The sequence below is a fragment of the Canis aureus genome, chromosome 12, assembly GCF_053574225.1.
Source record: "Canis aureus isolate CA01 chromosome 12, VMU_Caureus_v.1.0, whole genome shotgun sequence".
Lineage (NCBI taxonomy): Eukaryota > Metazoa > Chordata > Mammalia > Carnivora > Canidae > Canis > Canis aureus.
The window spans coordinates 25,089,000-25,103,429 of record NC_135622.1 but is presented as its reverse complement, the minus strand read 5'-3'; the positions used below and the strand labels follow the sequence as shown (position 1 = coordinate 25,103,429).

At 52.2% G+C, this 14,430-nt stretch overlaps 1 protein-coding gene across 4 annotated transcripts; it reads left to right on the top strand.

The window, feature by feature from the left end:
• Nucleotides 1-294: 294 nt before the first annotated feature.
• Nucleotides 295-13,667, top strand: CAPG (capping actin protein, gelsolin like). Of its 4 annotated transcripts, none has more exons than XM_077843102.1 (10): nucleotides 295-611; nucleotides 7,436-7,471; nucleotides 7,649-7,821; nucleotides 7,902-8,056; nucleotides 8,268-8,435; nucleotides 9,952-10,101; nucleotides 10,465-10,557; nucleotides 10,964-11,096; nucleotides 12,743-12,831; nucleotides 13,491-13,667. In XM_077843102.1, exons 2-10 carry the CDS (start codon nucleotides 7,449-7,451, stop codon nucleotides 13,554-13,556), a joined length of 1,050 nt encoding a protein of 349 aa, XP_077699228.1. In that variant the 5' UTR covers nucleotides 295-611; nucleotides 7,436-7,448; the 3' UTR covers nucleotides 13,557-13,667. The 4 variants fall into 4 exon arrangements, with proteins under 4 accessions (XP_077699228.1, XP_077699227.1, XP_077699226.1 ...); XM_077843101.1 differs by having other exon boundaries at nucleotides 295-653; XM_077843100.1 differs by having other exon boundaries at nucleotides 296-765.
• The last annotated feature ends 763 nt before the right edge of the window (nucleotides 13,668-14,430 follow it).

Here is a 14,430-nt window from a genome sequence, read left to right as displayed (position 1 = left end):
CTGCTGACTCTCGGAGTGCCCAGTGCCAAGACTGTGTGTAAACATCTGGTGAACAAAAGAAGATGACCGAGGGTAGACTCGAGGCATTTGACATACAGGACACAGCGAAGAATGTGTCCCAGACCCCAGGCACTCCCTCCTTAGTGAGCTTTAAAAATCAATCAATCAATCAAATGTGTGCATCCAGGGCAAGGCGAAAGACAAGTCTGGGGGAGGAGGAAAAAGTCTCTGCGGAGGCAGTGACCACTCCCAGGAAATGTGACTAAGCCAGCTGAGGCCGAGGAGGGCAGACGTGTCCCCCGGGGCTGGCGAGCGTGGTGGCCTTCGTGGGGCTCTCCTCGCGGGGCCCAGACTCCGCTAGGAGCCTAGCCCGCAGCCAGCAGCGGGGCGGGGCTGGGCCTCAGCCTCCCCGGGGGCGCTGCCCCTGCGGGCCCCCCGCCGCGCCCTCCTCCCTCCAGGCGGCCGCCCCTCACACTGTCCCCGAGCCGGAGGGGACCGGGCGGGCGGGCGGAGCCAGGGGCCGGGGGGCGGGGCAGCCCCACCTCGGGAAGCGAGAAGCTGGGTGCGGCGCGCCGAAAAGCAGAAGTGCGAGCCGGGAGAGCCGCGGAAAGGTGCGAGTGGCAGGGCGGCCCCCGGGACCCTCACGCGGGCAGGTGAGGGCTGGCTGCCAGCTCTGGAGACAGAGACCCACGCTTCTGGAGGCCGCTCTGTCCAGGACCGGTGTCCCCCAGCCCGCTGTCCTGGCAGCTTGGTGCCAGGCTCCAGGTACATTTACCGTCGGGCTGGAGCCCCAGGGTTGTGCCCAGGATCCTGATGAGCAATGCCTGGGTCCGGCGGTGTCCTGGCTGGCGGGAGAGGTGGTGCGGACCTCCTGACAGATTTGGGGATGCCCGTTCCTAAGACAGGGCCAGGTGACTGTAGACAGGTGGGCTGCAGTGTGGGGGGGAAGGGGACAGAGCATGGGAATTCAAACTGTAGCACAGCCCATTCTTCTGCAAATCCAACAAGACCTCAGCTCCGAGTATAGTCCTGGGCCTGGAGGGTAGGGGAAGGGGAGGAGGAGGGAGGTGACGGTGGAGGAGAGAAGGTGGGGAGCCCCACTTAGTGTCAGGGGAAAGAGGACTAGCCAGAGTCCCCAGGCCAGGGCTCAGGACCCAGCTCTCCCGACCCGGGGAATGCCCACATCCCAGGCTGGGAGGACCTGCTGTCATTTCTAGCGTCAACGTTCACCCCTCCACTCTTTCTTGGGGAGAGGGGGAGGGGCTGTTGCATTTCTCTAGGGGCCGGTGGACCGTGAAGTGAAGAGATCTAGAGTCAGAGTCTGAGGAGGGCAGAGAGAGCACTGGAGGGCAGGCAGGGGCAGTTGTCCTGACAGTTGTCAAGCATTGCCTTAAAGGTATGCATCACAGGGACACCTCCCCCTGCCCCCAAGTCCCCCAGGGTGTCCTCAAAGGCAGGTTCCCTCCCAAGTCTGGGCCCTGGAATGGTCAGCACGGTGTGCATCCTCCCCCACCCTTGGCATCCTGACAGTCTCACTGGATTCCTCAACCTCTGCTTTCTGCCTCGGGGCTGCTACAACCTGTCCCAGCCTGTGAAATCCCACGCTCTCCCTCACGCTCTGGCTGCTCCAGGAATCATGGCCCCACAAAGTCCTGAGTATCCAACACACCCTCTGAGCACCTGCAGGGTGCCAGGCACAGGGTGGGGTTTGTAGTGGCAGAAAAGCTTCCCCTTCTTCCCTTCTAGTTTCTTTGGCTGGTCTATTAAATCGGTATACAACAGATTAGCAGGAGGAAAAACGGAAAGTTTAATAACACGGATACCTCCTGTATACTTGGGACAGATCCAGGAAAACTTGAAATGGTCAAAGCCATCACCTTAAATACCCTCTTAGGCTAAAGACAAAATATGTTGGGGGTCAGTTATGGGAGGTTACTAGGAAAAGCCTACTTACTGAACAAGGGTAAGGTTGTTATGCAGATTTAAGTGGCTGCTTTCTTCTTTGATAAGTTGCTGCAGTCACCCCCTCCTCCCTTCCTGATACAGTAAGGAGACACCCTGACAGTGGGAGACTTCCCTTATAAGTGTAAATGTCTCTTACAAAGGGCAACTTCTACTTGGTTTTCTGAATGTCACCAATGTCTGCTGCTTCTTAAAAATAGCCAATTTAGGGCACCTGGGTGGCTCAGTTGGTTAAGTGTCTGCCTTTGGCTCAGGTCATGACCCCAGGGTCCTGGAATTGAGTCCTGCATTGGGTTCCCTGCTCAGCGGGCAGTCTGCTTCTCCTTTCCCCTCTGCTGCTACTCCTGCTTGTGCTCTCCCTCTCAAATAAATAAACAAAATCCTTCTTAAAAAATAGCCGGTTTAAAATAATCAACATGCCAAAGTGGCTTATTTTGGGGTGGTATATTTTGCTCCCCTTCAGGTTCTAGCTAAGAGAGGCAAAATACACTCCCCGCCCAAAAGGCCTTTATAGTCTAGTAGGGCAGGTGGGCAGATCCGTAACTCGGTGGACTATGGCAGAGTGAGAAGAAACAAAGGTTTTAATGGAAGAGGTATGTATATATGGAGGCTGTCTTGTGAGGTGGTAAGTTCTCCATCACCAGAAGTATTCAAGAGGAGGATGCTGAGGGATGCTATAGAAGGAGTTCCTGAGCTGTGTGCAAACAGGCATACGTTGGGAGGCAGATGCAGAGCAGGATAAGATAAGCATTGAGGCTCCTTTTAACCCTGACTATCTGTGATTCTGTGACATTCCTCACTTAGGGAAAGTTTGTCTGTGGCCCCACTGCTTTGTGATGGCTCCTTACTTCTCTCTCCAGTTAGACCATGAGACATGGGTTATTCTTTCTCATTTCTGTGCCTGCACCATTGCTCTGCCCAGTGCCAAGCTCCCAGTGTAGACTTTGTATGGAATTGCATAGACCCTGGTGTGGGCTGCTTGAGGAATGCAGGAGTGTCAAGCAAGTCTGCTGCTCTGACTGAGACATGAAGCTGTCAGGTCATGCAAGTAGAGACTGACGCCTGTGCTCCCAAGTGAGAGGGCTGGGGGAACTCCCAGAGAAGTCTGAGGCTACCGAATGTCCTGGAAGTCTCCGTGGACAGCTGAGGTGGTATGGGTTGGTATGCATACTGGGAAAGCTCAAGTTGCTGTGGGTTTGGGCAGAACAGCTGGATGGGAGAGGTGTCAGGTGGCCTCTTACCTGTGAGAGCCTGGAGCAGAAGGCCAACGGGCAGAGATCTGATGGGACAGCATGAATTTCGGCCCTGACCTGAGCTTTAGAGTCACCTGGGACTTCTCAAACATGCTATCCAGGCCTCACCCCAGAGACTCTGATTTTAACTGTTCTAGTATGTGTCCTGGACATTGGGATTTTTTTGAGCTTGATGATTCTAATGTACAAGCAGGTGCGAGATGCCGTTCTGGACAGTTAACTGGCAGCACAGAATTGCATGGAACATGTGTTAAAAATGCAGATGCACAGGCCCCACTCCACACTCTAATCAGAATCTCCAGGCCTTGGGCTGGGACATCTGTGTTTTTATAAGATTCCAAGGTAATTTTAACAGGCAGCTGGGGTGTTGAAGAAGCAGGTGGCCAAACCCCTTTCATCTAAACCCTGCAGTGGCTCTTGGAGGCCTGTGGTCTCGAGGGTTGGCTGCTGGCTTCTGAGTTATGGCCCAAGCTTACAGATCAGTAACACAAAAGGAAAAATAGTGAAGCTAACAATTGACCCTCTTGTTCACAGCATCTCTTCCTGCTGGCTTGGGCGTGGGGCAGTCGCCCCACTACTTCAAACCTGAGTCACAGGCTGAGTAGCCTGTGGTGGGGGATGTGGGCAAGCATGTGACCTTCTGTGGAATGGAGGAACGTTAAAGTTTCCCTCCCCCAACCTTCCCCCTCACCACCTCCTGCTTTAGGAAAAAGTGGTTTCAAAAAATGCCTTCAGCTATGCTGTGAGTTAGGAATGGAAAAGAAGTCATGATTCACATGGTATTTCACATCCATTACCGCTGCTCCTGTTTATCCCTCTGTTTTCTTTTTTTCTTTTTTTTTTTTTTAAATGGAGATTCCTTTTTTTTTTTTTTAAATTTTTATTTATTTATGATAGTCACAGAGAGAGAGAGAGGCAGAGACATAGGCAGAGGGAGAAGCAGGCTCCATGCACCGGGAGCCTGATGTGGGATTCGATCCTGGGTCTCCAGGATCGCGCCCTGGGCCAAAGGCAGGCGCCAAACCGCTGCGCCACCCAGGGATCCCCTATCCCTCTGTTTTCTACTCAGACCCAACACCCTCTGCTCTCCTGCCCATCCCCTAAAGATTGGCCCTTCCTGCTTCCTCAAGCCCCAAGAAGCTCCCCATGGCACCAGTTTTCATCTTCACCCTGAAATTCCCCGGGTCCTTACTCTGTGTCACAGATGCTCACCTTACAAAAATGCTGTTCACCTGCACAGGCTGAATTGTGTTACATTGCTTGCTAGTGTGGGCTATGTATTTGATGCCCTCCCCCCCCCCCAAAAAAAAAAAAGAAAAAAGAAAGAAAGAAACTGTGTAGTAATCAGAACCTAGGAAAGAGACAGTGAATGAAAAATAATATATATATTTAAAATACTTGCCTTTACTATTTTTCCCCTGAGTAACTTGTCCAAAAAAGATTGCTCTCACTGACCTATAGAATAATATGATATTTGAGGTTTGGGGAGGAAAAATTTCCTCTGTCCCTCAAAGTCCTTCTAGCTGGGGTAATAATCAAATTGACAGGAGACAGATTAACAAGAGAAAAATTAAATGTAATAGCATACATATGGAGAATCCACATCGACATGGGAATTCCAAAGATGGTGAAGCAACAAGACTCTTACAGGAGCTAAGGAGAGGGGTGAGATAAATAAATAAATAAATAAATAAATAAATAAATAAATAATCTTGAAAAGAGAGTTTTATTTGAGCCCAAGTTAGGACAGCTGCCACAAGAAATACGCTCTTCACAGGGAAGAAGGTGCTCCAGAGAATAAACAGTTTTTACAGGGTTATCTACTTTTCTACATCTTGCAGAAGCTCCAGAGATTATAGATTAGCATATAAGTAAGAACCATGAAGTTTTTTTTAAAAGATCTTATTTACTCATAAGAGATACAGAGAGAGAGGCAGAGACATAGGCAGCGGGAGAAGCAGGCTCCCTGCAGGGAGCCCAATGTGGGACTCAATCCCAGGACCCCGGGATCACCCCCTGAGCGGAAGGCAGATGCTCAACCACTGAGCCACCCAGGTGTCCCAAGAACCATGAGTTTTAATGTCAAGGAATGCAGGAAGTGGGAACATTGGTCAGTATTTTAAGAACAAGATGATTTCCTTCAGGCTACTCGTTTTCAAGGCAGGTGTACAACGTATGTTTACATATGCGGGACATAAATCAGGCTTTTGGTTTAAACAAAATTTATTTACAGTCTTGCCAACTTAGAAAGAAATCTAAAATGGCTTCCTTTTAGAGAGGTGTTCTTTTTCATGTGTATATAATATGTTAATAAGGTGGGTCACATTGATTTTTGGATGTTAAACTAACTTTGCATTTTTGGGATAAATGTCATTTAGTCGTGGCATTTTATCTTTTTTGTATATTATTGAGTTCCATATGCTAAAATTTTTTTTAATAAATTAATTTTTATTCGTGTTCAATTTACCAACATACAGAATAACACCCAGTGCTCATCCCGTCAAGTGCCCCCCTCAGTGCCCATCACCCACTCACCCCCACCCCCCGCCCTCCTCCCCTTCCACCACCCCTAGTTCATTTCCCAGAGTTAGGAGTCTTTATGTTCTGTCTCCCTTTCTGATATTTCCTACACATTTCTTCTCCTTTCCCTTATATTCCCTTTCACTATTATTTATATTCCCCACATATGCTAAAATTTTGATAATATTTTTGTGTCTATGTTCATGAGGGATGTTGGTCTCATTTTCTTTTTTATTTTTTCTTTTTTTTAGATTTTATTTATTTATTTGAGAGAACAAGAGAGAGGGAGCATGGGGAATAGGGGCAATAGGAGGGGGAGAGAGAGAATCCCAAGCAGACTCCCATCTTTAGGCTCAATCGCACAATTCTGAGATTCTGACCTGAGCCAAAATCAAGAGTCACACATTCAACCAACTGAGCCACCCAAGCACACACTAATTTTCTTTTTTATAATATATTTATCTGGTTTGTTACATCAGGATAATGCTGGTGGCATAGAATGAATTGGGAAGTATTCTCTCCTATTTTCTGGAAAAGTTTGCATAGAATTGGTATTATGTCTTTCTTAAATTTTTGGTAGAATATACCATGACTGGAGGATGCCTCAGTGGCTCAGTCAGTTGAGAATCCGACTCTTCATTTCAGCTCAGGTCATGATCTCAGGGTCCTGGGATCAAGCCCCAGATGGGACTCCCTGCTCAGTGGGGGGAGTCTGCTTCTCCCCCACCTCTGCATCTACCTCTCCCCCTCCTACCTTATGCTTTCTCTTTCTCTCTTAAATAAATAAATAAATAAATAAATAAATAAATAGTCTTAAAAAAAGAATGTACCATGACTTGGAATTGGAGGGGGCAGGGTTGGTTTATGTATAAATTCAGTTTCTTTAATAGATTCGAGAATTATTTAGGTAATCTATTTTTCTTGAGTGAACTTTCATAATCTGTATCCTTCAAGGAAATTGCCCATTTCATATATGTTGTGGAATATATTGGTATAAGTATTGTAATAGTCTCTTTATCCTTTTAATATTTGTAGAATCTGTAGTGAATCATCTTTCTGAATTAGAAATTTGTGTCTTTTCTTTTTCCTAATCAGTTTGTCTAAAGGTTCATCAATTTTATTGATTTTCTTTTCAAAAACCAGCTTCATTGATTTTTCTCTCTGTATATATATTTTTATTTCTATTCATTTCTTTTATTTATTTATTTATTTATTTATTTTTATTTCTATTCATTTCTGCTCTTATTTTTATTATTTCTTTTCTTCTGATTATTTTGGATTTAATCTGCTTTTCCTTCTTTGGTGTGTTTGTGGTAGAAACTTAAGTTATTGATTTTCGGCTTTTCTAATATAGGCAGTTATTGCTTAAAGAGCTGTATGTCAGCCTTGTGCAATGCCCAGTGTTAAGGGTCTGGAAGCAGAAGAGAGGTATGGCTGAGAGGTCACAGCAAGGGGAAGACCCTGGCCCAGGAGTCAGAAACCTAGTTTTCACTAGCCACTCACAAGCTTTGTGACTTTGGACTTAGACTTTCTGTGCCTCAGTTTCTTTGCATAATGGAGCCAGGGTGATCTTGGGCTCTTGGAGGTGAGGTAGTTAATGAAGATGATAGCATTTGACACCCGGAAGGGCCTCCCCAGGCCAATGTGAAGGGTGGTTGTCATAACATTTGTAATCATGGTGGCTTCTTATGTCTTTCCAGAACCGGAAACAGCATGTACACCTCCCTCCCCCAGGGGTAAGCTGTGTGCCCCCCCTTTCATCCCTCCCCTTCTTCACCCCCAGGGCTGCCCCCCTCACCCCTTCCCTCATCCCCAGGCCACCGTCCCCCGCCCGCCCGGTCTGCCCAGGGGTCTGCTGGGGTCCACTCCTCATGGGCCCGGGCCACCACCGCCAACCCTCTTCCCTCCGGCAGTGGCTCCCCGTTCCCAGGCTCCGTGCAGGATCCCGGCCTGCATGTGTGGCGGGTGGAGAAGCTGAAGCCAGTGCCGGTAGCACGTGAGAACCAGGGCGTCTTCTTCTCCGGGGACTCCTACCTAGTGCTGCACAATGGTCCGGAGGAGCTCTCCCACCTGCACCTCTGGATAGGTAAGGAGGCTGGGGGGCGAGTTGGGGGCGTGGCCCAGGCGGGGGGCGGGGTCTCAGGGGCCGGCGCCTCCCCCCCCCAGGCCAGCAGTCGTCCCGGGATGAGCAGGGGGCCTGCGCCGTGCTGGCCGTGCACCTCAACACGCTGCTTGGGGAGCGGCCGGTGCAGCACCGCGAGGTGCAGGGCAACGAGTCCGACCTCTTCATGAGCTACTTCCCGCGTGGCCTCAAGTACCAGGTCAGAGCCCACCTCCCAGCGCCCCCCCACACCCGCGGCTGCTCTCCCCGCCGCTCGTCCTTCCGCCAGTTCTCACCCTGCGAAGGGCGCAGGCGCCCTCGGGCCTGGGCCCCCCCCCCCCATCTTTCTGCCCATCTCCTGCCGGGACAGGGTAGGGAGGGCCACGGGGGTGGGGGGCCGTCACCCACTCAGGTTGGCGTCTGGGCTGCAGGAAGGTGGAGTGGAGTCAGCATTTCACAAGACCTCCCCAGGGGCCACGGCGGCCCCCATCAAGAAGCTGTACCAGGTGAAGGGGAAGAAGAACATCCGCGCCACGGAGCGGGCGCTGAGCTGGGACAGCTTCAACACCGGGGACTGCTTCATCCTGGACCTGGGCCCGGTGAGTCGCAGGCCCTTTAAGCCGGCAGGGACCGGGAGGCCGGCGAGGGGCAAGAGGCCACTCCAGCCATTAGAAGACATCGCCTGTCCCGAAAGCAGAAGCCCCTCCGCCACCCAGGCCCCGCGGCTTACTCTCTCCTCTCCCAGCCTGTAGCTCTGGCCAGCCGCCCGCCCTGCCGTGAATTTGTCCGCTGGGCCGTTCACGCGGGGTCTCTGATGCCCACTCGGAGTCGGCTGGGGAACCACAAGGCCCGTTGCTGTGTGGCACGGTGGCATGTGATGAGGACTGTCAGGCAGGGCCTGTGCCAGGGGCTTGGGGCAGGCAGGGGTCCCTCTAGCGGGAGCTGAAGCCAGTCCCAGGAAGGTGCCTGGGGGCGGGGGGAGGGGGCGGGGGGGGGGCGGGGATGATGCTTTAACAGCCCGTGCGGCAGGTGAGCTGGGGCAGCGGAAGGGGGTGAGGTGCAGACACACATGCTGACGGCAGGGAAGGGACTGGCTTGATGGATCCCTGGGTGTGGACAGGAGCGGAGGGAACGGAAAGGGTTCTGGAGCCTGAGACCTAGGTCTGGAGACTGGTCGAGGAGTCTGGATTGCATCTGGTGCTGAAGGTTCCAGGCAGGAAACCAACCCAGAGCAGTTTATTTTTTTTAATTTTTAATTTTTAAATATTTTATTTATTTATTAATGAGAGACACAGAGAGAGGGGGTGTGCAGAGACACAGGCAGAGGGAGAAGCAGGCTCCATGCAGGGGGCCCGATGTGGGACTCTCCCGGGATTCCAGGATCACGCCCGGAGCGGAAGGCAGACGCTCAACCGCTGAGCCACCTGGGCGTCCCCAGGAGCAGTTTAGAAGGAGGGCTAGCAGCAGGGAGCTGGAGACAGGTGACGAGCTCAGCAGGGGGCGAGTACCCGTGTGAGATACGGGGCACCAGGATGGCATTCGCCCAGTCACTCATTCATTCATTATTTAATATGTGCCTAAAGGGATCCCTGGGTGGCGCAGCGGTTTGGCGCCTGCCTTTGGCCCAGGGCGCGATCCTGGAGACCCGGGATCGAATCCCACATCGGGCTCCCGGTGCTTGGAGCCTGCTTCTCCCTCTGCCTGTGTCTCTGCCTCTCTCTCTCTCTCCGTGTGACTATCATGAATAAATAAATTAAAAAAAAATAATATGTGCCTAAATTTGTGCCATCTCTGTTTTAGTACTGGGCACGCAGCTGTGAACAAAGCAAAGCAAAACACAACCCTCATGCCCTAATGAAACTTTCTAGTCAGGGGACATAAATTACAAACCAGATAAAGACCTTTAAGTCTATTTGGATAAAGCCATGTGGAGAAACAAAGCAGGAGGTGGATGGGGCTGGCCAGAGAAACACTTGCAAAGATTGCTGTGTTGTCTTAGATGGTCTTGCCTCCCGGGGCAGTTCTTCAGGAACACCCCCACCCCACACCCCCATCACACACATATACAGTCAACAAGCTGGATGCAGGGATCTGAGCCTCCCCACTTCCCTCCAGAACATCTTCACCTGGTGTGGTGGAAAGTCCAACATCCTGGAGCGCAACAAGGCACGGGACCTGGCCCTGGCCATCCGGGACAGTGAGCGACAGGGCAAGGCCCAAGTGGAGATTGTCACTGACGGGGAAGAACCTGCAGAGATGATCCAGGTTGGGGGATATTGGGATGGGCAGCCGGGAGAAGCTGGGGGAGGGGTTGAGGGTGGTCAGATGAGGGTGGCAGGGATGGGGGTGGGTGGTCTGTGTACAGCTTAGGGCTGTGAGCTAAGGATGCTGTGGGCTATGATCATAAGGGATCATAGGATGCCTTCGTGTGATTCAGAGTAAAGTTGCCTTTTGGGCAGATGGACCAGTGGCCTGGCAGGTGGACTGGGCTGGACCCAGTTCTCACCCCCTTGTGCGGGACACAATTTACCTCCCTCAGATATGATAGCCTTGGGCATGATGGCTTGGGAAGGTCTGGGACAGGTGCCCAGGAATGCCTGGAAACCTGGCCTGCCCTGGCCCCTCTAGGTCCTGGGCCCCAAGCCTGCTCTGAAGGAGGGCAACCCTGAGGAAGACCTCACAGCGGACCGGACAAACGCCCAGGCCGCGGCTCTGTATAAGGTAGGTGCTCCGGGCCTGCCCTGGGTCCAGGCAGGGGTGCTTTAGGGACAGGATAAAGCCCAGGGAAGATTGGGTGGGGCAGCACAGTGGTTTATCCAGGGCTCCAAGTGAGGGGAGGATGGGAAATGGATGGATGTTTGGCCCCCTGAGGAGATACTGACACTTCACTTCCAGCCCATTCTTGGAGAAGGAGATGTGAAGCTGATGCTGAGCTTTACTTTTTTGGATTCTTTGCATTTATTTGTGACTTGGAATCTACTTAATTTCTGCAGTGGTTCCAGTCTCCTCTCTGCTCCTTGGGCTGGGGCCGTGAGCGGGGGCCGTGGGGGCCATGGCATATGGGCGGAGGTTAGGGCTGTGTGTTGGGGGCAGGGGGTGGGATCTGGCACTGCCCATCCTCCCCCAGGTCTCCGATGCCACTGGACAGATGAACCTGACCAAGGTGGCCGACTCCAGTCCCTTTGCCCTTGAGCTGCTGCTGTCTGATGACTGCTTCGTGCTGGACAATGGGCTCTGTGGCAAGATCTACATTTGGAAAGGTACCCGGGGGTTTCTCCATTCTAGCCTGAGGCCCCTGCAGCTGCTCTGACCTGGGCACACTTCCCACTAGAGGGCTCAGCCTGCCTGACTGCTTTCAAAAACAGCCTCAGGGAGCTGCTGAGCAGTTTCTCTTTGCTGTTCCCACCCCCTAAATTCCAGGCAAAGGTTCTGAAATGTCAGCAAGCCTTAGAATCACCAGAGGGCCTGTTAGAACAGAAGGCTGGACACCCCCTCCACCTGGCCCCCAGCCAAAGATTTTGCATATCTAATTGGTTCAAGCCTTGATGCTGGCCCAGGATTACCGTCAAGCATTGCTGTCCTAGAGCACTCCTAGCCTTCTGGGCTGCTGGGACCCCAATCTTGCTATTCTACCTTGGGGTGTGACAGAGCAATTTTACATAAATTAAATCTCACTTTGTGTCCTCAGTAAAGAACTAGTAGAACTTGTTTTTCCAAGAAATTGTACTGGCTGGAGATAGAAACACTGTCATGTATAAGCTTGTTCTCTTGGTTTAACTCCAAAAATGTTGAAACAAAGCTCTGAGTCTCTGACTGGCCCCGGGAACCTCCTTACTTCTCCATGCCTGTCTTTTCTCCAGCATGTCTTACCTTCCTGACCGGATTATAAACTTCCCAAAAGCAGGAACCATATCATCTCTGGTGTCTTGATGAAATAGCATTTTGCTCAATAAATATTTGTGGGGGCAACCAAAGCCAAGAGAAACCCGCAGCCCTAGCCTGGCCAGGAAGATGGGGAAGGATTGGGCATTCTCAGGATAGTGGCTACTGGCCAGGAGTACTCTAGGCTCAGGGAAGGGCCAGAGCAGCAGGCAGCGTGGAGCCTTCTAGGAGTTGGGGTGAGGGCAATCGGAAATTGCGCACTGGGGCTGCCCTTCCCTTCCTGCCAGAGTATCTTTCCCATGAACCATTTCCAAGCTTGAGGGGTTCCCGGATGCCCACGGAAGGGAATTTAACCCCAAGCAAAGAACCGAACCATTTTTGAAAGAGAAACCAGAGGGGGAAAAAATTGGGAGCCAGGAAGAGAAGGCTCTTGCTTTAAACTGAGCACATCTTGCACGAAAGAGATTGCCCACAGGAGGGGAAGGATAACTTATGGTCTTCCTTTTTACAGGCTCTTAGGTGGCAGACCTGATGGCAGAGCCATAAGGCCAGTTTCAGCTGTTGGGCATTATGGGAGTAAGATGATGATAAATCACACCCTTTTGTCCCGTTTAGTGTTACACAAAAGGCTTGATACTTGTTGATACTTGTCAACAGCACAGTTGACAGACTTCAGAGGCGAGGTGTCCCGGGTGGGACTCTAGATTTAGAGTCTCAGGCCACAGAGAATGTTAGTTCTGAATATCCGTGGGGCCCTGGTCGGAGCAGAAGGTTTTGATTAGAGCAGATAGGAGGAACAGTTTTCATCCCACTTGGGGCTGCCGGGTTGGGAGAAGTCTCAAGGGGCTGACCTCACACCTCCAAACAGCTCCTCAGCATCTTAGCACCTCCTGGTCCAGCTATTCTATGGAATCCCACCTTAAGTTCCCTTGAGAAAATGGGATGTGGGCTAGAGAGGGTCCCTGCTTTTAAAAAATCAATCAATCAATCAATCAATCAATCAATCCCCTTCCTATTGATCCAGGGCGAAAAGCTAACGAGAAGGAGCGGCAGGCGGCTCTCCAAGTGGCCGAGGACTTCATCTCCCGCATGCGCTATGCCCCCAACACTCAGGTGAGGAGCCGCCTTGTGTCGTACCCCTCCCCCCCTCGCCGGGGTCTCTTCCTGTGGCCTCTTGCCCCACAGACTGGACAAGAAGGGCAGGAAACCCTTGGGCACAGTCAGGAACTGTCAGGCCTCCCTACTGGCCCCCTCCAGTGGGAAAGCCCTTTTTAATCCTTCAACATTTAAAAGTACATGGTGTTTTCTTTTGCTTAAAAAGAAAATTTAGGGGGATCCCTGGGTGGCTTAGCAGTTTAGTGCCTGTCTTCGGCCCAGGGCGTGATCCTGGAGTCCCGGGATCGAGTCCCACGTCAGGCTCCCTGCATGGAGCCTGCTTCTCCCTGTGCCTGTGTCTCTGCCTCTCTCTCTCTTATGAATAAATAAATAAAATCTTAAAAAAATTTTTTTAGAAAGAGCTCTCAAGTACGAGATGGGGGAGGGGCAGGGGGAGGAGGAGAGCAGCAGACTCCTCCGTGCTGAGCACAGGGCTTGATCTTAAGACCCTGAGGTCATGACCCGAGCTGAAACCAGGAGTGGATGCTCAACTGACTGAGCCACCCAGGGGCCCCAAAAGTACATGGTGTTTGCTAAGAGGATGTTGGGCATCTCTCCTCTGGCAGCCCAAGGGTGGAACCTTGAGGGCCAGACTTCTCCCTCTTTCTGCCCTGCAGGTGGAGATTCTGCCCCAGGGCCGCGAGAGCCCCATCTTCAAGCAATTCTTCAAGGACTGGAAATGAGGGTGGGCGCCTCCCTGCCCCCCACCTCCTGCCGGCTTTCTCCTCTGGCTGCCTGGCCAGTGCTGAGGTGCCCCCGAGGCTGTTGAATAAAGGAGACAAGTGCTTTCCCAACTCTCTGCCCCGCTGCCTGCCCTGAGCTAGTCCTCGCTCCCCCACTACCCACCTGAGCTCATCCACGTGCTGGGGCAGAGGAGGGCCCAGGGACAACCGCCTGCTCCGCTCTGGGGCTGAAGCTGACGTTGCAGGATGGAGGCAGCCGGGCCGGGAGGTCCCAGAGGGCTGGCAGGTACTGCTGTGGACCCGCTGGGGAGGAGGCACAGCACCAGGCCTCAGGATGGCTTTAGCCGGGGCTTCAGTTCACACGCTGGCTCCCGAATGACATGCTTGCCGTCCAAGAGGACAACTTCTCACTCCGTACACAAGTCTGGCTTGTCACCTCCTAGGCACACTGCATCATGTTGGGCTGATGAGCATGGGGCCACTGTAGGGCTGGGGGAAAGCCCCAGACTAGTGTTGAGAGTCATGAATTCTGGCTCTGATTTTACCCTGCCTCCGTGTCAGGCTGGGCAAGTTGCCTTTCCTTGTCTAGGCCTTAGTTTGTTGTCTCGTATAATGGGGTGTGGCTGGAGTATCAGAGAGGCCAGGTAGCTAAATAGGAGAACGGAGTAGCCCCCAGCACTCCCACCTGGAGTGCAGGATCCAGGGGCAGGAGCAAGGCTGAGGAAGTCTGGCAGTTCACGAGGCAGGGAGAGCAGTGGCTGTCCTGATCCACTCCCGTGCCAGCACCCCAAGGGCAGCACCTTAAGCTACGGCTGTCCTGACCCACTTCCGTGTCAGCACCCCAAGGGCTTCTGAGCTCTGATGGGCTGGATTC

What these genes read in the sequence shown, in the direction of transcription:
- CAPG (XM_077843102.1), top strand. Translation starts at nt 7,449, where the DNA reads ATGTACACCTCCCTCCCCCAGGG. An exon ending in TACACCTCCCTCCCCCAGGG is followed by an intron (nt 7,472 to 7,648) that starts GTAAGCTGTGTG and finishes TCCCTCCGGCAG; the next exon opens with TGGCTCCCCGTTCCCAGGCT. An exon ending in AGGCCGCGGCTCTGTATAAG is followed by an intron (nt 10,558 to 10,963) that starts GTAGGTGCTCCG and finishes ATCCTCCCCCAG; the next exon opens with GTCTCCGATGCCACTGGACA.